Source organism: Vipera ursinii (genome assembly GCF_947247035.1).
Source record: "Vipera ursinii genome assembly, chromosome: 5".
NCBI lineage: Eukaryota > Metazoa > Chordata > Lepidosauria > Squamata > Viperidae > Vipera > Vipera ursinii.
This window is the reverse complement of record NC_139518.1, coordinates 90,595,754-90,618,122: the sequence shown is the minus strand read 5'-3', so window position 1 is coordinate 90,618,122 and position 22,369 is coordinate 90,595,754. Positions and strand designations below refer to the sequence as shown.

General features: G+C 41.4%; 1 protein-coding gene across 4 annotated transcripts in view; it reads right to left on the bottom strand.

The window, feature by feature from the left end:
* PIK3AP1 (phosphoinositide-3-kinase adaptor protein 1) overlaps window positions 1-22,369 on the bottom strand; it is a 126,894-nt gene that overhangs the window by 58,619 nt on the left and 45,906 nt on the right. For all 4 annotated transcript variants that reach the window (XR_014492707.1, XM_083364198.1, XM_083364200.1 and 1 more), the window contains exons 7-10: window positions 21,628-21,824; window positions 15,020-15,209; window positions 7,331-7,411; window positions 4,537-4,719 (exon numbers count right to left, since the gene is read on the bottom strand). Coding sequence is in view for 3 of the 4 variants with exons in the window: in XM_083364198.1 (XP_083220324.1) it covers window positions 4,537-4,719; window positions 7,331-7,411; window positions 15,020-15,209; window positions 21,628-21,824 (651 nt within the window). In the remaining variant the exon portion in view is untranslated. The remainder of the gene's footprint in view (window positions 1-4,536; window positions 4,720-7,330; window positions 7,412-15,019; window positions 15,210-21,627; window positions 21,825-22,369) is intronic.

Genomic DNA, 22,369 nt, shown 5'->3' with positions numbered 1-22,369 from the left:
GTGCCTCCCACTCCCAGCCCCCTGAGATGTCACAGTAGGATACCATGGTCGATGGTATCAAAAGCCGCTGAGAGGTCTAATAGGACTAGGACAGAGGAACATCCCCTGTCCCGAGCCCGCCAGAGATCATTCACCAGCACAACCAATGCCGTCTCCGTGCAGGCCTGAAGCCCAATTGGTACAGGTCAAGATAATCAGTTTCCTCCAAGAACAGAGGAAGCTGATGCGCCACCACACTCTCAACAACCTTCGCCAAAAAGCGGAGGTTGGAGACCGGACGATAGTTATTGAAAATGGCTGGGTCCAGGGCAGGCTTCTTGAGAAGGGGTCTCACCACCGCCTCCTTCAAGGCGGCGGGAAAGACACCCTCACTCAGAGAGGCAGATATCACTGCCTGGAACCAGCCTCGTGTCTCCTCCTGAGCTGAATAAACCAGCCAGGAGGGGCATGGGTCCAATAAACAGGTGGTAGAGCTCATCCTCCCCATAATCCTGTCCACTTCCTCGGGAGTCACAGGATCAAACTCAGTCCAGATAATACTCTCAAGACCGCTCGAAAATGGCAAAAACCTTTCTACAATAGACAGAACTTCTGATTTATGTAAAAAATCTCTTAAGGTAGCTTGGGACAACTAGAATACTTTTGTCCTAGTGGAATTGTTTAAAATTGCTGGGTCCAGGACAGGCTTCTTGAGAAGGGGCCTCACCACCGTCTCCTTCAAGGTGGCGGGGAGTACACCCTCCCTCAAAGAAGCAGTTATTACTGCCTGGAACCAGCCTCGTGTCGCCTCCTGGGCCGCATAAACCAGCCAGGAGGGGCACAGGTCCAATAAACAAGTGGTGGAGCTCAGTCTCCTCATGATCCTGCCCACGTCATCAGGGGTCACAGGATTGAACTCAGTCCAGATAACATGCTCAAGACCACTCGATTCCTCCACATCAGACTCTGCCCAGAGTCCAAACCGGCCCGGATCTGAGCGATTTTGTCCGCCAGATGATGACTAAACTCCTCAACCCGCCCCTGTAAGGGCTCCTCCCTCATCTCCTGATTAAGGAGAGAGCGAGTCACCCTAAACAGGGCAGCCGGGTGATTATCTGCAGACGCAATGAGGGCAGCGAAGTAATTAGACTTCGCCGTCCTCATCACCGCGAGATAAGACCTTGTAAAGGTTCTTAGTCGCAATTGGTCTGATTCAGACTGGGTGGACCTCCAACCGCTCTTTAGACCCCATCTCCAACGCTTCATCTCCTGGAGCTCCACAGAAAACCATGAGGCCCAACAGGATCTGTGCCGGGTCAGGGGTCGCAAGGGTACCACACGGTTGAGTGCCTCGGTGGCTGCCCTTTCCCAGGCATCCACCAAGGCATTGGCTGGGCTGTGAGTGAGGGAGATAGGTAAAACCCAAGTGCCATCTGTAACCATTCCCGGTCCATTAGGCGCCTGGGGCCTGGGGGTCGGCTCTGCAGCCCAGCAGCGGGGGGTAGCATAGCGGAACACCAGCCGCAGGAGATAGTGATCGGACCATGACAGGGGGACAATAGTTGGCAACCCCCCTCCCAGATCATCCAACCACTGTCCAGATAAGAAAACCAGGTCGAGAGTGTGACCCCCCCCATGAGTTGGGCCCTGAATTACTTGGGTCAGGTCCATGGCTGTCATGGAAGCCATGAACTCCCAAGTTAACTCTGACGACTCTCCCAGGGAAGGCAGGTTGAAGTCAGCCAGAACTATGAGCCTGGGAAACTCCACCGTCAACCCTGAGAGGGTGTCGAGCAGCCCAGGCAGGGCTGTTGCCACACAGCTGGGGCGCTAGGTATGTTAGTAACAGGCCCAACTGAACCCGAGGGCCACACCTCAGGAGGAGGGACTCACTCCCACCTATCTGCACAACGGTGGTCTCCCACGGACATAGGGTTTCCCGTATCACCGCCACCCCACCGCCTCTACCCTGAGCCCGTGGCTGGTGTAGCACATAGAAACCTGGAGGGCATAACTCAGTCAGAGGGACCCCTCCCTCTGAGCCCAACCAGGTTTCTGTAATGCATGCCAGATCCGCATGTTCCTCCTCGATCAAATCCCGGATGAGGGGAGCCTTGTTTACAATGGATCTGGCATTAAAATACACATATAATAAATCACATTCCTTCTGTTAAATTAAACCAATTACTAATCGATGATAAAGCCGCAACCTCATAATATAATTTAAAGTTGGGCATTTTAAGACCACCTCTTTCACGTATATCTTGCATTATCTTAAGTTTTACTCTCGGTCTTTTCCCTGCCCATATAAGTTTATTAATACCTTTCTGCCATTCCTCCAAATTTGAATCTTTTTTAAGTATAGGTATCATTTGAAACAAAAATAAAAATTTTGGTAAAACATTCATTTTCACAGCTGCAATTCTTCCCAATAAGGACAATTGTAATTTTCTCCAACTATCTAACTCTTTTTGTACTTTTAACCATAACAATTCATAATTATTTTTATATAATTTCACATTTGAAACTGAAAGATATACCCCCAAATATTTAATCTTTTTAACTATTTCAAATCCCGTTAATTTTCCTAGAACTTACTTTTGTTCTATAGTCATATTTTTAGACAATATTTTAGTTTTTTGCCTATTTACCTTAAATCTAGAAACTTGTCCATGTTGCAAAATTATATCCATTAGATCTGTAACCGATTGTGTTGGTTGGCTTAATGTAATAACCAAGTCATCCGCAAACGCTCTCAATCTGTAATCTTGGTCTTTTATTTTAATTCCCTTGATTTTGTTTCAATCATGTATCTTAATCAATAATATTTCCAATGTTCAAACAAACAACAAAGGTGACAATGGACACCCCTGTCTTGTACCCTTTTCAATATTACATGCTTCTGTCAAACTACCATTAATTATTATTTGAGCTGTTTGCTTCTGATATATTGCTCTAATAGGTTGTAAAAACTTATCCCCAAACTCCATCTTCTCTAATACTTTAAATAAAAAATGCCAATTCAATTGATCAAAAGCCTTTTCAGCATCCAAAAAGATCAGCGCTGCAGAGACTTAATTATTTCTCTCCAAAAATTCCAATAAATCTACAATATGTCTCACATTATTTTTCATTTCTCTACCACCTATAAATCCTGTTTGGTCACTATGAATCATTTGCTGCATAACCTTCATTAATCTATTTGCTAAAATTTTAGCAAATATCTTATAATCAGTATTTAAAAGCGATATTGGTCTATAATTTTTAGTTTGAGTAAGATCTTGATCTTCCTTTGGAATCAACGATATAAAAGCTGTTTTCCATGATGGAGGCACTTCTCCTCCAGATTGAATTGTTCTAAATAATTCTTTTAAAGGTTCCACCATTTCAAACTGTAAATTTTTATAATTTGGGTCAGGAATGTAAAATTCACGCAGGCACAAAGTTTAAGAGAGAACTTTTATAAAATGTTTTATAGATGGCATTTAGATCCTAAAAAATTAGCATGTATGTATCCAAATTATCAGTCTAAATGTTGGAGGTGTGGTTGTGATGACGCAACGTATTATCATATATGGTGGACTTGTAAAAAAGTTAAAGCTTTTTGGATTAAAATTTGGTGGAATATGCAAAAGATATTTAAGAAAAAGATAAGGTTTTCTCCACAGTTATTTTTGTTGGGTATTATTACAGACTGTACTGTGATAGAGACTAAATTGATGTTGAATTTAATAATGGCAGCAAGCCTTTTGGTATCGCAATATTGGAAGAAATAGGAACTGCCTACTATAGAGGAATGGACCTTGAAAGTTTCAAACTTGGCAGAAATGGCAAAAATTTCAGCATATTTGAAAGAACAATCGCAACAGAGATACATATCAGAGTGGAAAAGGTGGATTGATTATATTCAGAATAAATATGGGACTAAAAAGTTTCATTTAGCATATGAATGAGTATTAGTATAATTATTGGATTTATAAGAAGTATTATTATTTAATCATGTTTAAAGGGAGTTAAAGTGCGATAAGATTTAAAGTGTATTTACTGTTGGATAGCTTATTTTAGCTTAAGTTTGTTAGGGGTAATACCCTGTATTCAGCTCTGGGAAGTCAGGGGGGAGGTGGAGGGAGGGGAAATTGGGTGGGGGAGGGGAGGGAAGGAGTTTATGTTTAAAATGTATTGTAAAACTTTTCAATAAAAAAGAAAAGAAAAGAAAATACTGGACTCTGCAGAAATGGATAGACCTATGCTAAAGATTATAGAAAGAGAAGATAGAGAACATTTTCAAATATGGGATGTATTTTATCAATGGCTGGAAAAACAGGGTAGAGATTAGGATTATAATATGTATTACCAAGTAAAACAAATGGACACAGACAACACATTGTTTACCAAGCACCTATGAATTGTAAATATAGAAAACTAATAAAATATTATAATAAAAGAAGCAAAAAAATTCTGAAATAAGTATTTGATATCTGTAAAAATGGACATTTTCCCCCTCCTACTCTATAAATGTCTATCAAAAAAGTTATCAGATTTTTGTTCACTAGTCACCTTTATAAATGTATGGTTCTTTGTCTTCTTGTATGGAGGAGAGATCAGGTCTTGGAACAGGAACAGGTGGCCTGTTGACCATTTCCTGAGGAAAGCTGTCTTGTTCCACAGTATGGTAGACATCTTTGTCTTCACTTTGATGGTAGATACCTTCCTTAGGTTCTGGTATCTCCAAATTAACACCTATAAAAGGAAATCATATTAAAAATGAAAACAAACAAAAATGAATAAACAATATGGGAGCCTTGGAACTGCAGCAATTCACTGCTTTTCTAAGTGTCCCTAGGTGCTCAAACACCTTTTATTCAAATGGAGACCTTGGGGAGATGGGGATTTCCTTCTGTAAGGAAATGGGGTGGTTGAAAACGCAGCGATTCGCTGCGTTTTCAAGCTTTGCATTTGCACACTGAAGGAGTTCCCCATCTCCCCAAGGTCTCCGTTCAGGTAAAAAGTGTTTGAGCAGCAGCGGCTTGAATTTCTCCACTCAGTCCGAGTGGAAGGAAATGGAGGCACAGAGTAAGATTGCTGTCAATAAGGTCAGCATATGTGAGTGAGCACTGCACCCACATCTTCTTGAGAGCGATCTGCTCTAAGCCTCAGGTTTCTTCCTTTCAGATGGAGTGGAGAAATTTATTTATTTATTTATTTTTATTTTAATCCCATTTATATCCCGCCCTTCTCCGAAGACTCAGGGCGGCTTACAATTTAAGCACAAACCAATGTGCTTAGCACATGTGTATATGCCTGCTTATTAGGGCTTTCAGGGCCCCCCCAAGCGGCATTATTACAAAGTCAGCTTATGATAATATAATAAATACAATACTATACTATACTATACTATACTATACTATACTATACTATACTATACTATACTATAATATAATATAATATAATATAATATAATATAGCAACTCAAATACCTTGGCCACCTAATGAGAAGGAAGGACTCACTGGAGAAGAGCCTAATGCTGGGAAAGGTTGAGGGCAAGAGAAGAAGGGGACGACAGAAAATGAGGTGGCTGGATGGAGTCACTGAAGCAGTAGGCGTGAGCTTAAATGGACTCCAGAAGATGGTAGAGGACAGGAAGGCCTGGAGGAACATTGTCCATGGGGTCGCGATGGGTCGGACATGACTTCACAACTAACAACAACAATAGAATAGAATAGAATAGAATAGAATAGAATAGAATAGAATAGAATAGAATAGAATAGAATAGAATAGAATTCTTTATTGACCAAGTGTGATTCGATACGCAAAGAATTTATCTCTGTGCATAAGTAATCAAACAACAAAGTGATAGGTCACATATCATAGTTACAATCATTACTCATAATATATAATGACAAGTAATAAATCATAGATGCTGCCCTGATCTCCCTTGTTAATACATTCCTGACCTGATTGTACAGCATTCTACCTCCTTTCCTGTGTGCTTTCTCTTTGGCACAGTGTAGATGTTTGAGCTTAGCTGTGAACCAAGGTTTATTATTACTGTAGATGTGTAAGGTTGGCACATAAGTCCTCACAAAAACTAATGTATGATGTCACAGTGTCAGTGAGTTCATCCAAGTCCCCTGAGGCAGCTTCAAAAACGTTCCAGTCTGTGCAATCAAGGCAAGCCTGTAGCTTTAACTTTGCCTCTTCAGTCCAGGATTTCACTGTTTTAACTATTTATTTTAAGATTTATTATCTATAAACAGGTTCAAGGTGAATCATACAGTGATCAGAGTGTCCCATAGTTGCTCTTGGTACAGAGCGATAGGCATCTTTTATTGTTGAGTAGCAGTGGTCCAAAATATTTTTTCCTCTGGTGAGACAATTGACATGCTGAATGTGTCTTTGCAGCTCCTGGGTTAGGTTAGCACTGTTAAAATCTCCTAACACAATGAGTACAGAGTCTGAATATCTCTGTTCAGTCCACAAGATTTGGTCAGTTAAGGTTTGCATTGCCTTGTTTAAGCAGGTATGTAGACCCAGTTAGGATGAATGAAGAAAACTCTCAGGGGGGCATAATAGGGTATGCAGTTAATGTCTCTAAGTTCACATCACAAAATTTCTTTAGTGTAGTGACATTTTTATAGAACAGTTATTAACATAAAAGCAGATACTGCCTCCCTTCTTTTTACTGGATGTTTCTGCAATTCTTATCTGCTCTTTGAATCTGAAATTCTCGAATTTGCAAGCAGCTATGATTAATCGAATCATTCAGCCAAGTTTCAATGGAACAGAGGGCTGCCAAGTTAGAAAAGTCTGATTTGTTCCTCTTTAAATGTAGCAGTTCGTCTATCTTATTTATGAGTGAGTGAAGATTAGTTAAATGCAAAGAGGAGAGGGGAGATTACTTTGCCTCATGCTTCCTGAGTCTTTGTAATATGCCTCCTCTCTTGTCCCGCCTTATGTTTTTATTTCTTTTCTTCTTTGTTTCTGCCAGGCCGAAAGAGATAACTGCTGTTCCCTCAGTCAGAATTTCCTCCACATTTGAAAAGAATGGAGGAATAGTCCCAGAAAGCTGCTTGTTATTTAAAGTCCACTGTCTGATATTCAAAATTTCATCTTTTTTTGTAAAATTTTCAGGGTCACAGAAAATAATAGAAAACATCAAAATTACAAGAAAACATTTCAATGAGGCTGCCATCGGTGGCACCATTTTGAGACTGCAATATAACAAGATAATACCGCAATCATAGTTAGACTGCGAGGGTGCTGATAGATACCTGCCAAAGAATAACATGCAAACCAATTGCTTCTGGTTGTAATCTTGCCTTTTGGTTAAGTGTTCACTATGTTGCTCACCTTCTAAGAATCTGCGCATCATATAGTCCTTGGTAGTCCGTGAAAGAGGATTATTAGCATCTGACTGAAGCATTTCTACATCTGGAAAAAATGATCACACATATACTTAATTGACTTTACCAACATACATATTAAATATATGTGTAGCTTCCTATTTTTTATTTTCTTAGATGAGGAAGGGTTATTTTTAAAAAGGTGTTGTACTGAAAACAGAGAAAGAACACCTTTAAAAGCTTAGTACCATTTTGAAAATCAATCCATGTCCAGGTATTAGCCATAAATTTTATAATATTGGATTAACAATATTTACTCCTCATGCTTCCATAAAAGGTTATGTGTTTATAGGTGGTCTTTGACTTATGATGACAATTGGGCCAGGAATTTCCATTGCTAAGAGATGCAGTTGTAAAACACCACCACATTGCTTAGCGATGGGAATCCCTGCAGTCCCAGCTGTCATTGTTAATTGAATTCCACACTTGTTAGGCAATTTCCTATTGCTTCCCATAACCAAAGTCAGTGGGAAAGACAGCAGGAAGTCCCAGGCTGACAGATGTGGTTGCTGCAGGGTGAGGAAGGGAGGAAAGCAGAGGGGGAGGATTGGGGATGGTGCTTGAGGGTGCAAGAGGGTGTGCAAGAGATGCTGTGCAGGTTGGAAAGGTGCACTGAGATGCAATGGTTACAGAAAAGTGTGAGGGAGGATGTGAGAAAGTACACAAGGGTGTGCCAGAGCTGTGGAAGGGCCAGGGAGGCTATGCAGGGATGTGTGGGAAGCACCACATGGGTTGGGGAAGATGCAAAGGGATGTGCAAGAAGTTCTATGTAGGTTGGGAAGGATGCCCATGAGTGTACATGGGCATGTGAGTGGCCAGTATGACATTATGCAGAAGGGCTGGGAAGATGAGGGAGACTTACCCCAGTGACTTGTAACCTTCCCTGCCAGCTTCCCCATTGACTTTCTGGGAAAACAGGGAAGTTTGTGAATGATGATCATGTGACTGTGGGTGCTTCGCAACTGGCCCTAAGTGTGAATGAGTTGCAAATGCCCAGACTGTGAACACATGACTGCAGAGATGCTGTAATGGCTGTAACTTAAGGGACCGGTCATAAGTCCCTTCATTCACTACCGTCATAGCCTCAAACTGTTGCTAAACAAAAGGTCCTACCTATATTTTAAATATAATTGCTCAGAAATATGCAAGTTCTTTGAAGATACAGCTGAGATGCCTATCCTCCATATAGTAAAAGCTCCTATAGCATACAATGTGACACTGAATGTTCCAATAATTAATGAGCAACACTGATCTTCTTGTCAAGACTGCAGAACAAATCTTGGTAAGAAGATCAAGAAACTATAAGGAGCCAGATAGGAAATAAAAAGATCTGGAGCATAGGTGATGTTTCCAATCCATTTGATGATGTGCCAAGGAAGGAATGAAGGATTCTGGAGGTGAACTGTTGGCTCAAGCAATGGTATGAAAAACTCTGGGCAGTTTACAGGATTAAAACACACACTTAACCTCCTCCACACACCTGGTACTCAAGGAAAAACAATGGCCCAACACACCATCAATGATAACAGCTCATTACCCACCATTAAGGGGAAAAAATAGATTCCTGTACCATGGTTGTCTCTACCTATAAGAAGGGCTTTTGGCAAGAGATAAGGTTCATCTCACAAAAACAGGGAAGGATATCTTTGTAAAATATCTGTAAAAGGTTATCTAGAGAGCTTTAAACTAACTGGGAGGGGAAGGAAACCTTAACTTGAGCCACACTTATAACACAAAACTGAAAAAAGTAAACCTTAGCTTAGGACAAGAAAGGAAGTGCTAAAGGGCTCAGATGCCTCTATCCAATATGCTGTGTACGAGCAATAAATAGGCAAAGCTTGGTCCTAGTACAGGGAAATAAATTTGATATTCTAGATATGGATCTCATAATTAGTATTCAATATTGGGAGAAAATCATTTGTTCAAAAGAAATAAACTTAACAAAAGGGGAGGAGGAATTCATTATATGTAAAAAATGATTACACCTATATGAAAATTTATCACCCCCAAGGACTAAGAATGTCTGACTAAATAGTAAGGGAAAAAGTTGTGAGCATATATTGTATTAAGTAAAAAATACATATGAAGTTTTCACAAATTAGATAACCAAGATATCACACTACTAAGCCATCTAGAGTTGTTGCAACAGTGAGATGGGTGGCATATAAATTTAATAAATAATGGGGGATATCAAGTACCCTGACATCTGGGAATCAAACTCTGCAGTAAATGGGAGATCCTACAGGTTCTTCACATGCCACAGTCATGGAGGAATTGGAAAAAAACACACAGAGAAGGGCAACAAATGGATATATTCCCCATAGCACCCAAGAGTGGGAGAAGAACCAGTAGATGGAAACTTTATACTAAGAAGAGCAATTTCCTGACTGTGACCAAAATTAAGCAATGGAATAGCCTGTTTCCTGAAGCTGGGGGGTCCTTTATCAGTGGAAGCAGTCAAGAAAAGTTTAGACAATCTTTTGTCTGGAAAGATATGAGGATTCATGCATTGGGCACAGGGTTAGACTAGAAGACCCAAAAGCCCCTTCAATCCTGTGATTCTATAAATTCCATGGATTTAATGGATTTAAATTGCAGTTTAAATTCCAACGGAATGTTAGAAAAACATTCTAACATGAAATATAATTCAAAAATAGAACTAGCTACCAATAAAGGTTGTAGGTTATCTTTCACTGGGTGTGTTCAAGAGTAAAATAAGTAAGCTACTTGTGGGAGATGTTTCTGTTACATTTTTTGATTCCTAAGGAATAAAACTCAACAGACAACTGTGAATTACTCTGTGATCAAGCTTGTGGAAAAATTGTCACTGTATCTCTTAGAAGCAGCCAGATGATACTTCTGTTGCCAGACCCTCAAGTCTTATACTCCAGAGGTACAGTTGCAAGAAAAAGTATGTGAACCCTTTGGGATTACGTGGAGTTTTGCATGAATTGGCCATAAAATGCGCTCTAAATGTCATGTAAGTCACAACAATAGAAAAACACAGTCTGCTTAAAATAATACTACACAAACATTAGCTGTTCTCATGTTTTAATTGAACATAAGATGGAAACATTCATGGTGCAAGGTGGAAAAAGTATGTGAACCTTTGGACTTAATAACTGGTTGACCCTCCTTTGGCAGCAATAACCTCAACCAAACATTTCCTGTAGTTGCAGATCAGACCTGCACAACGATCTGGAGTAATTTTGGACCACTCTTCTGCACAAAACTGTTTCAGTGTAGCAATATTCTTGGGATGTCTGGTGTGAATCGCTCTCTTACGGTCATGTCACAGCATTTCAATCGGGTTGAGGTCAGGACTCTGGGCCACTCCAGAAGGCGTATTCTGTTCTGTTGAAGCCATTGTTTTGTTGAATTACTTGTATGCTTTGGGTCATTGTCCTGTTGCATCACCCATCCTCTGCGGAGCTTCAGTTGGTGGACAGATGGTTGTACGTTTTCCTGCAAAATGTCCTGATAAACTCTGGAATTCATTTTCCCATCAATGACAACAATCCGTCCAGGCCCTGAGGCAGCAAAGCAGCCCCAAACCATGATGTTCGCTCCGCCATGTTTTACAGTGGGGATGAGGTTTTGATGTTGGTGTGCTGTGCCTTTTTTTCTTCACACATAGTGTTGTGTGTTTTTCCCAAACAACTCAATTTTGGTTTCATCTGTCCACAGTATATTTTGCCAGTAGTGCTGTGGAACATCTAGGTGCTCTTTTGCAAACTTCAAATGTGCTGCAATATTTTTTTTTGGACAGCAATGGCTTCCTCCGTGGTGTCCTCCCATGTACTCCATTCTTGTTTAATGTTTTCCTTATTGTAGATGTGTCAACAAAAATGTTAGCGTGTGCCAGAGATTTCTGTAGGTCTTTAGCTGACACTCTAGGATTCTTCTTTACCTCATTAAGCATTATGCACGATGCTCTTGCAGTCATTTTTTACAGGACAACCACGCCTAGGGAGAGTAACAACAGTGCTAAACTTTCTCCATTTGTAGACAGTCTGTCTTACCGTGGACACATGAACATCAAGGCTTTTGGAGATACTTTTGTAACCCTTTCCAGCTTCATGCACGTCAACAATTCTTGATCGTAGGTTTTCTGAGAGCTCTTTTCTGCGAGGCATGGTTCACATCAGACAGTGCTTCTTGAGACCAGTAAACCCAGAACAGGTGTGTGTTTTTAAAGGGCAGGACAGCTGTCAGCAACACATCCAATATCATCACACTGATTGGAGTCAAGGTTGGCTCACTCCTGGCTCCAATTAGCTCTTGGAGAAGTCATTAGGCTAGGGGTTCACATACTTTTTCCACCCTGCACTGTGAATGTTTCCATCTTATGTTTAATTAAAACATGACAACAGCTAATGTTTGTGTAGTATTATTTTAAGCAGACTGTTTTTCTATTGTTGTGACTTACATGACTTTTAGAGCGCATTTTATGGCCAATCCATGCAAAACTCCACGTAATCCCAAAGGGTTCACATACTTTTTCTTGCAACTGTATTCTTCATTCTAAACTTCAGTCCAGACTTTATGGATAAATATGCCTATCTCACTTCTCCTTTGTATTCCACTCGTCTACCAAACTCTTCCTTAGGAAAACAGTTATTAGTATGTGTCTAACTTAGTTCCAACCACAACGTCCATTAAGATGCAAAAATGTGTTATCTAAAACTCTAGGCTAAAACTAATACTATGGTAGTAATGTACAGGTAGTCCTTGACTTACAACCATTTGTTTACTGATTGTTTGAAGTTACAATGGCACTGAAAAAGTGATTTATGACCATTTTTCATACTTATGACTGTTGCAGCATCCGCATGGTCATACGATCAAAATTCAGACTGCTGGAATACAATGTTCATCATGTATTTTGTACAACAAAACACAGCAGTATACAGTAGAGCTATATATTTTTCAACCGGTAGAGGGCAGTGGCACAGTTAAGCAGAAAAGCACATGTAAACTGTGTGCACTGTTTGTTTTGTAGGGCTATATACAGGAATTCTAGCTGGCTACAGCAAATAAGTGCAAGATACAGCAACAGAAAGAAGACTGCAACAGAATAAAAGAAAATAGCCAGCAACACAGCTACAACAAAGCTTTCATTTGCAAATCTGACAAACCAGAAGTACCAGGCTTGGAAATTCAAGATGAAGATGCTAATAAGAGAATGTACTATGGAAATGTATAAATGCATAAATGAAGTTAGGTCAGAACACCCTTCAGATGAGTGGATAAAGAAATATCAGTAAGCTCAAAGCACAATTTCTCTTAGCATAGAAGATGATCAAATCATACGTATATGTAAGTATGTACATAAAAAAATGTAGGAAGGTTTAAAAAAGGTGCATGAAAGAGGTAATCTCAGCAATAAACTGTATTTGATTAGAAAGCTATTTTAAACAAAGCTGATGAAAGTCCAGAACATTCAGGATTACATAAGGCATACACTGGAAATGGTTGAACGCTTGAGATGTATAGGAGAAGAAATAAAATATTTTCATGTCACAGCACTATTACTTAGTAATTTACCAGAAAGTTATGAAACCATGACAAATTAACTGAGAATGACTATAGAAGTGGAATAAAAATTAGTCCATGTGATCAAACAATGAAATGCACCAGCTGTATGAAAGGAAAAATAACAAGAATAACATTTCCAAAACAGAGTAGCAACAAAGCTAAAAAACCCACTGGACTTAATTCATTCAGATCTTTGCGGTCCAATGGAAAAATTGACTTCGGGAAAGAAGCAGTATTTTCTCACTTTTAGATGATTACTCCAGGTATACTACACCAGGGCTTTTCAACCAGTGGTATGGGTACCACCTGTGGTACATTGGCACCTAGCAGGTGGTACGCGACCATCCTAGAAAAGTGGTAGCGGGGGAGGGGAATGAGCTGAACAGGTGGTAGCACCGCACAAGCCTGAGCGAGAAATGGCTGGAGATGCAGGGCTGTCAGGGCTCAGCGGAAGCGCCAGGATCAGCACCAGGCTCCAGCTCAGTTCTTCTGCTGAGCCCAGAAGAAGCGCCAGTCAGCTGGAATGTTGCAGCATCTCCAGGGCCTTGTGATTTACATTCAGATGCTTGGCAACTGATTCATATTTATGATGGTCACAGTGTCCCAGGGTAAAGTGAAGTGACCAAAACTTGCTGCAACCACCCAGCAGATGGGGGGGGGAATAAAAACCAAACACCCCCACCCCACCCCCGCTGCCAATCCTCAACAGAAATGCTCACAACAATGAAAACCTCAGACAGGAGAAAGAGCGCTGCCGGGTGGGCAGGCAGGTGTCTTGCTCGGCTGTGGCTTGGGGGGCACTTTTTCAGTGTCATTGTAACTTCAAACAATCACTAAGCGAACTGTTGTAAGTTGAGGACTATCTGTACTTCATCACTTTTTTCGGGTTTTTTGGGGTTTTTTTGTCATCAGGTTTTTGCTACCTTGCTAGGTGACTGGTGGTACTCGGATGTTGCCATATCCTAAAAGTGGTACAATGGGTGAAAAGGTTGAAAAGCCCTGGTCTATGTCTTTTCTGTGAATAAAGTTTCCTGCTTCCTTGTCACATTAAGCAGAAAAGCACATGTGGACTGTGCACTGTATGTTATGTAGGGCTATATAAAGAATTTGTAAAACAGACACTTGGTGTCATGGCTGCATCTCACCTATCCAAGCTTCATGAACTGACTGCCTGACATTAGCAATGATGGGGGCAGGGGGGACAAGGGAGAAGAAAAGATTGGAATGTAAGGAACAAGGGGAGGATGGAAGCCCAGCTGAGCCTTGTGAGAAGCTACAGCCAGCCAAGATCAATTAACAATATACAGAGCTGGGAACCGAGCATCTGTTTCCTAAACAATACATAAGCACCTGATTGGACATTTGCAGATAACTGGGGGATGGCCAGGGGGGATGGCAGAGGGAACTTTATGTTGTTTGCACAGGAAAATCTCAGATTCAGCTTACACTAGTTCTGTAACGATTTAAGCTTCAGTCAAGTATACTCTTGGAAAAACAAATCATCAGGAGTCTTTCTTTACTAGATGACTGAGTGGGATGGTTGACATTTGGCAACTGGCACATATTTATGATGGTTGCAATTTCCCAAGGTATTGTGATCACTTTTTGTGACCTTCTGATGAGCAAAATCAGTGGGGAAGCCAGATTCACTTAACAACTGTATTGCTAACTTATTAACTGCAGGATTTGCTGAATACTTGTGGCAAGAAAGGTTGTAAAACACGGGAAAACTCACTTAACAAACGTTTCAACAACAGAAATTTTGGGCTCAATTGGTTGTAAGTTGAGAACTATCTGTACTGTATGTTCTATGTTCCTCCATATCGAAACCTGAAGTACAATACTGTAAAGAATATAGTCTGCCAAACCACAAACTGTAAATATAACATTCACTACATGAACACTGCTGCTTGCAGGTAAGTTTGCTCCCTTTCTGGTTTATTTGCTACTTACATTCCCATGCAAAATTAAGTATGTTTTCATTTTGCATCCCATGTGCAAAATGATCATATTTAAAGTGACAAAAAATTGCCTTCACATTAGTTAGTAGACACTATCACTTATATTATGAGATAAATAAGGAACATTGTATATGTACATAAATCCTCTGTACAGCTGGGCATCAAACCACCCATGGATTCATAGAGTTCTTCATCACAACAGGGGTTCAGTGAACATTTCATCAGTAGGTCAGCAGAGACATGAGCCATGGACTCATAAATAGAGCCATTATCCTCCCCCTGCATCAACTCCTCTTTTATGTGAGTTGTCAGCATATCTGCTGTCTCCTGCAAGAAAAAGAAAAGCAAATGGTCTTTCTAGGACTGCTTGAATAATATAATCTGTTCAAAACACGGTCCTACTGAACCTAATTTAAAGGTAGCAAAATGAAACCCAGTACAGGTATATCATGAATAAAATAATAAGCAGGTATATACATAGAATGAAGGCTATTGCTAAGCACATTGTGCTTTAGATTGTAAGCCGCCCTGAGTCTTCGGAAAAGGGTGGTATATAAATGGGATTAAAAAAAAATAACACTCATAGAATTATAGAGTTGGAAGGGTCACAAAGATCATCTAACCATCTGCATCTGTGAGAATCAGTTAAACATTCCATGAGAGGTGACTGTCCAGCCCCTTCTTAAATACCTCCAGAGATGGAGAATACACAACTTTCATAAGTAGGTTTATTCCACTGTTTTGCAGTTTTCATCCTTTCGAGACAATTGACTCATGGCAATTGCCTGGAAAAATCCCTATAGTTTTCCTGGCAAGATTTTGGAAGTGATTTGTCATTAAATTCTTGCTATGGCTGAAAGTGACTACCTCAAGGTCATCCAGCTAGCCTTGGCCTAAAGTGGGATTAGAACTCACAGTCCCCTAGTTTCATGCCTGGTGCTTTAACCACTACACGAAAGTGGCTCTGTATAGATCTTATTATCAGGAAATCGTATTTAGATAAAATCTTGGCATCTGCAACTTATAATTCTGAGGTTTGGCTCTGGTTTTTGTAATCATGGAAAATAGTTCTAGACCATCTTCCCTGTGCCAAGTTTCCGACGTATACTATAGACTTTTCAAGTGACTCTGAAGTTACACACTGTAACCTCTCTTTATGTACCTGAACATAGCTATCATATTTCTATTCAGTCTCATTTCTTCCAGATTGAACATCTGCAGTTCCTTCAGCCAATCACCAGAGGGCACCTCTTTAAGTACTTGTATCTTCTTCATTGCTCTCCTCTGAAATTTCTCTAATCTAATATCAATTTGGAAATATAGTGCTGTTCTCTGATATTTATTATTTGTGTTCAGCATATTGCCAGTGATCATCTCAGTCCTTTTCTAATGTATTTACAAGCCATGAATTCCCATATTACAGTATATAGCTGTCCTAGATTTTTTCTTTCTAAATATAATATTTCAATTAAGAAAATTTATTATATATGGCATACTACATCTTCAGAATGTTTTGGTTACAAGAATCCAAGGAAAGTTTAACAAAACTGTGTCTTTCAGTTCTGCTCCTTTTCAAAAAGATATTATTTGATATCTATCTATCTATCTATCTATCTATCTATCTATCTATCTATCTATCTATCTATCTATCTATCTATGTTTTCTGAGGTTTTCGCGGGTATTTGTATGTGGATCTTTGGTTATTCGGGGTTTTTCCCACGTAGAATTGAAGGTGTAAAAGCAACGTTTCGACGAAATCCCATCCGTCATCATCAGGCTGGTGGCTTCAGCTTCCTTCTTCTGGGAGAAGCATGTGGTAGTGACTGTTTGTTCCTCTTTTTTAAACTGCCAGAGGGGGTGCCCACAGAACACACACCCTCTGGCAGTTTAAAAAAGAGGAACAAACAGGAAATGTGCCTGTTTGGAAAACAGATTAATCACAGTCTCCTTGCTCTCAGGTAATTCTACTATAAAATCCATGACTATCTCCTCCCAAGGCTGAGTTCTCTCAGCCACTTGCTGCAATAAACCTGGCGGTTTCCCAGGATGTTTCTTCATAGAAGCACAAGTGGCACAACTTTTTACATAACTTTCAATGTAATTTTTTATTTTCGGCCACCAGAATTGCCTCCGCACTAGATGCAATGTTTTTAAAAATCCAAAGTGACCCACTTGCTTAGCGTCATAACTCCGTTGCAACACCTGGAGTCTGAGACTTTCTGGAAGGTATAACTTAGAAACTTTCCAAGCTAATCCCCCTCTTAAAGTCAATATAGACCTGTTTTCTTTAAACCAGGCATCAGTCTCTAACTTCTCCTTTAGCTCATTTAACGATCATCAGGACCCGTAGTGGGCCTCTGTGTGTGGGATCTGGTTGTTATTTGGGATGTGGACTGCAGCAAAGGAATAATGGAGTTAATTACTTCCTCTCTGTTGCTTTTGAACTGGGACATTCTAGACAAGGCATCCACCAGAAAGTTCTAGCCTCCAGGAATATATTTTAAGGTGAAATTAAAATGGTTGAAGTATTGAGCCCATCAAACTTGCTTGGGGGATAATTTACAAGGGGTCTTCAAAGCCTCCAAGTTTTTGTGATCACTCCACACCTCAAAAGATAATTCCTCCCTTTCCAAGAAATGATGCCATGTCAGCAATGGCCAACGAACTGCAAAAGGTTCTTTCTCCCAAACCGCCTACCTCCTCTCAGTCTCAGTTAATTTCCAGGAAGTGTTAAGCGCAAGGTTGTAATTCTCCTCTGCGATTTTTTTGTAACAGAACAGCACCCACGGCCACGTTGCTTGCCTCAGCTTGAATGATGAATTGTTGCCCAAGGTTAGGATGTTTAAGCACTAGTTCAATTGCAATGAGTCTCTTTAGGTTTTCGAATGCCACCTGGCATTCTAATGACCATTGCAATGGCTGACAAGGTCAGGGTTTCCTCCTCCCCTTTGCCTATTTTGAGTAATTCGGTGATTTGCATGGCTATCATCGCAAAAGAAGGAATAAATTGACAGTAAAAGCTGGCAACCCTAGAAAGCTTTGAAGCTGTTTATGGGTGCGTGAGGGTTGCCATTCCAAAACTGCTTTGACTTTGGCAGGATCCATTTCTACTCCCTCATTCAGTATCTGATATCCCAGGTAGTCAATGCATGTCTGGTGAAATTCACATTTTGACAGTTTTGCATACAGTTTGGCTTTCAACAGTTTTCTTAATACATTATGGACTAATTTGATGTGCTCATCTATGATTTCAGTGTAGATAAGGATGTCATCAAAATAAACTAAAACCCCTTTGTATAAATGATCATGGAGCACCTGATTGATTAACTGCATAAATACAGCAGGGGCCCCTTGCAGTCCAAAAGGCATCACTTTAAATTGGAAACTTACCAAAGGGCAATTAAAGGCTGTTTTCCATTCATCCCCCTCCCTAATCCGGAACTGATAATAAGCTTCTCTTAAATCCAGCTTGGCAAAAAAATTTCCACTGCCCAGGTGGGCCAACATGTCTTTCATCAGAGGGAGGGGGTACATATTTTCCATAATGACACTGTTGAGAGAACGGAAATCTATGCACAGTCTAAGAGAGCCATATTTCTTTTCCTTGAGAAGCACGGGAGCAGCCACGGGTGATTTGGCTGTCTCAGTGAAACCCCTGAGTTTTTATCAATGTACTCTCTTAGTTCTTTCATCTCTTTGGGTGTCATAGAGTACATCCTTGGTTTGGGGAGCTTGGCACCAGGCAGAATTCAATAGCACAGTCTGTAGCCTGGTGTGGGGGGAGGACATCACATTCCTTCTCACTAAAGGCTTCTGCCAAATCTTGATACTCAATAGGGACAAGTTGAGTTCCCGACAACTTTTTGGCGACAGTTTTTATGATTTCACAGGACTTCCCATGAGTTTCACAGATGGCCAGTGTCTTTGTTTTATTATGAGTCTCAGGTGGGCAGGGTCCCGTCCCTAGTCTTAACTTGTGCATTCCCTCCTCCCACCAGATGTGAGGATGCTATTTGTCAAGCCATGCTAGCCCCAAAATTACTGCTTCAGTCATCTTCAGGACCACCACAAAACGGATGATTTCACAATGCCAACCCATTTCTAATTGTACAGGTTCGCTTAGGTGTGTGGCAGAAGAACCTCTGATGAGAGATCCGTCGGCCTGCTCAAACCCTATAGGAGGCAAATAGCTTGGCTCAGAAGCCCAGTTTCAGTATAGTGGATAGATTTATTAAGCATCAAGAGCACCCCGAGTCTATTAGGATGCTCAAATTCATATGAGCTCCTGTTTTGGGCACTACTATTCTGGCGAGAATGGCAAAAGGGGGAATGGGCTATCTCAGCATGGGGTCTTTCTTGCCTTCGTCGCTGTCATACAGTGCCGGCATCTGTTGCACCTCAGTTTGGGACTTGACTTTGAGCTCAGTGGGAGGGGAGGCTTTGACGTCCATGCCTTGATGCGCCCAGTTGGTTCTTTCTCTCCACCCTCTGGGAGTCCTTTGCGGTTTTGCTGCAGTAACTGGCATGCTCCTAGGTTGAGGGTGAGGAGCAGGACACTCCACAGCTCGATGACCCATCTGACCGCACTGGTAGCACTTGATGGGAGCCCTGGCTGGTGCCTGGGAGACACTGATGGCTGCAAAGGCTTGGGGACATCAGCCAAAGAGGTGTTTCCCTTGTATGCACGGTGGCTTGACTTTGGTGATGTTTGATTTTTTGGGACGATCCAATTCGATCGTGCCACTGCCATATGGTAACACTCACATAATAGATTAGGGAAACCTTGAATGATGCAGGCTTGAAATAAGTCATGATCTGGCCCTTGTTTGAAGTAATTGACTAGTGATCTTTCAGGCCACTGCCCCAACCAGTTAGCAATTTTCCTGAATTCACAGATGTACTCCTTTGCGGGGCAACTTCTCTGCCTCAGGCAGTGGATTTCTTTCTCAGTCATCAGGACTCAGGACACATCTTCAAACTGACCCCTCAGTTGCTCCATGAATAGATTAATGTCATTCAATTCAGGAGCCCCCTCATCATGGAGGTTGGTCACCCAGTCAGCAGCTTCCCCCTCCAAATTTGCCACCACAGCATTCACCATCATAGCCCCATCGAGGTAGACATAAGCATAGCGATCCAAATGAGCCCACTCCTAATTTAGAAAGAAGGTCAGCTTTTCAGGATCCCCATCGAAAATGGTCTTGATGGGAGGCAGCTCGAAACTTGGTGGGGCCACCTGCACCTGCTGCTGATCCTGGGTGACTTGCTGGTCCTTGGGACGTGGCCAAATAACTTTGCGGACTTCTCTTGGCTGGGCTCTGGGACTGGCATCCCAAGGCCGTGGCAGTGGGCTTGACTGCGGTACAGGACTTGGTATTGCAGCTGGTGGGGGGATGGGTGAAGCAGCACAGGCTTTGGCAGTTGGGCTGGAATAGCAAAGGGGAGGGAGAGATGGATAGGTTTTTTTTGGCATTTCTCCCCATGGCACCCACCTCCTGGGCAATAGGAATTGTATCTTTTACCTCCAGCTGGCCGAATTTCTTTTTCAACTGTTTGAGCAAGAGGCTGTGGACTGCTGACTGAAATCTCCATTCTCTGAAGTCATCCCATCCCATTGAGCCCTTTCCTTTATTTCCATCCGCAGACAAAGAACCCTGGGATGGCAGCAATAAAAGCTCCTCTCCAGTGGTTACAGGAATGTTCCTGAGCTGAGGGGCAGCTTCAGCTTGGAACAGGTCCGCTAAGGCTGTAGTTCCTTCCTGCAGTACCGATTTCTCAGGTTGGATCAACCTGGTTTTCGGCTGAGCCCCTGCCAGCGACACCTCCTCGGTGGCTGGTATGTCAGCCTGCGCTCTGACAGCCTGAGTCCCGTTGCCGCTAGCAACTGTTTCAGCTTTCTCCTGCATCTTGAGTTTTCACCAGGTCTTTAGTGCTCTCCCAAAAGTAAGTGGGTAGGCAGTCAGGGGCCAGCACCCCAAGAAACGAAGTTTTATGAGACTTGGTTTAATGTCATGGTTCCAAAAGAGAGAGACAAATAAACCAAGGCTTGCAAATTCCTCAAAGAACATGTTTATTGATACAAAGTATCAGCACTTCAAAAGTGAAACCAAGTCTGAAGAGATGCATAACAATACAATACAAAGTTACGAAATCCCACCCCTAAGGCTATGCAAGCAACTATGTTTCCCCATTCAGTTTGTTGGTGGGCTTTTCATGAAACACCCAGCCCTCAGTCCCTGGAGCAGCCTTGGTTCCCATGAGAGAAAGTCCGAGAGGGAAAGTCTGTTTTGTCTAGCGCAAACCCTGGCAACCCCTCTCCCTCCGTGCTATGTGTCAACTAGAAATGAGAAGGAAAAAATGGCTGCAGTCATGCTCATTCTAAAGTTGACACCAAGGTTCCTCTTACAGTTACTGTTTTACAGTCCTCTGTGTTACTTCAGGATCTATAACATAACCCATAGGGATTTTTTCCTATGTGATAATTGAAGTATCAAAAGTCTCTAGATCTAATTCTAAAGGTCCCACTTAGATTAATGGGGAGGACTCCTTAAGATCTTTCTTTCAAATTATTATCTCACTACAAGAATGGCCCTCATCTGGTAAACTCAATGTCGTTCACACGTTTATTATTGTGGAATAAGACCACACATATATTACTGAAACCTTCAAATCTATTGTTTCTATGTGACTCATTTTAGTCCCATTACTTTTCTTCCCATTATAATAGACAAAAAAATATTTTTACCACATATTCATCAATGAATTGGCGGAGATCTTTGAAGCCATGCTTTTCAGCAATGTTGTTAGGATAGTGACCATACTTGTTGGCAACACTATAAGCCTGCAGAGCTCCTGGGCACGTAAGCAACAGGGCTGTGAGATTTTTTAAACCATATTTTGCAGCAAAGTGCAGCAGAGTTGGCAGCTCTTCATTTCTTTGACCTGAAAGAAAAAGGAGGAAAATGCAATTTGTTATAGAGCTATGCCACTGGTGACAAATTAAATAATGGAAATGGCCTAAATCTAATTTGTTTTTGTTTATCAAGTGTGGTATATCATATATTGGCTTGTCGTGAAGAATCCCTGTGAGGATAGGACTACCAACCCAGGTCACATGTGGCACTTTTGGGTAGGTGGGGGTCACAGCTGCTGTGCAAGATCTGATAAAGCACTTTCTAGAACACACACAACATACAAGGGTGTTATACATTATATCCAGGGGTGGGATTCAGCCGGTTCGCACCACTTCGGCAGAACCGGTAGCTAATTTTTTGTTGCCCAGGCCCAGAATGGACTTCCGGAAGCGGCATCCACAGAGAGAACTGTGTTGTTCACATATTTGAATCCCACCACTGATTATATCACTTCTTAAATATAAAATGAGTCAGGTGCTGATGTACAAAGCTGCCAACTGATATATTGGCATGAAAGTCAGCTGGATGATTTAGACCAGTCACTCTCTTTCAGCCCAAATCACCACACAAGGT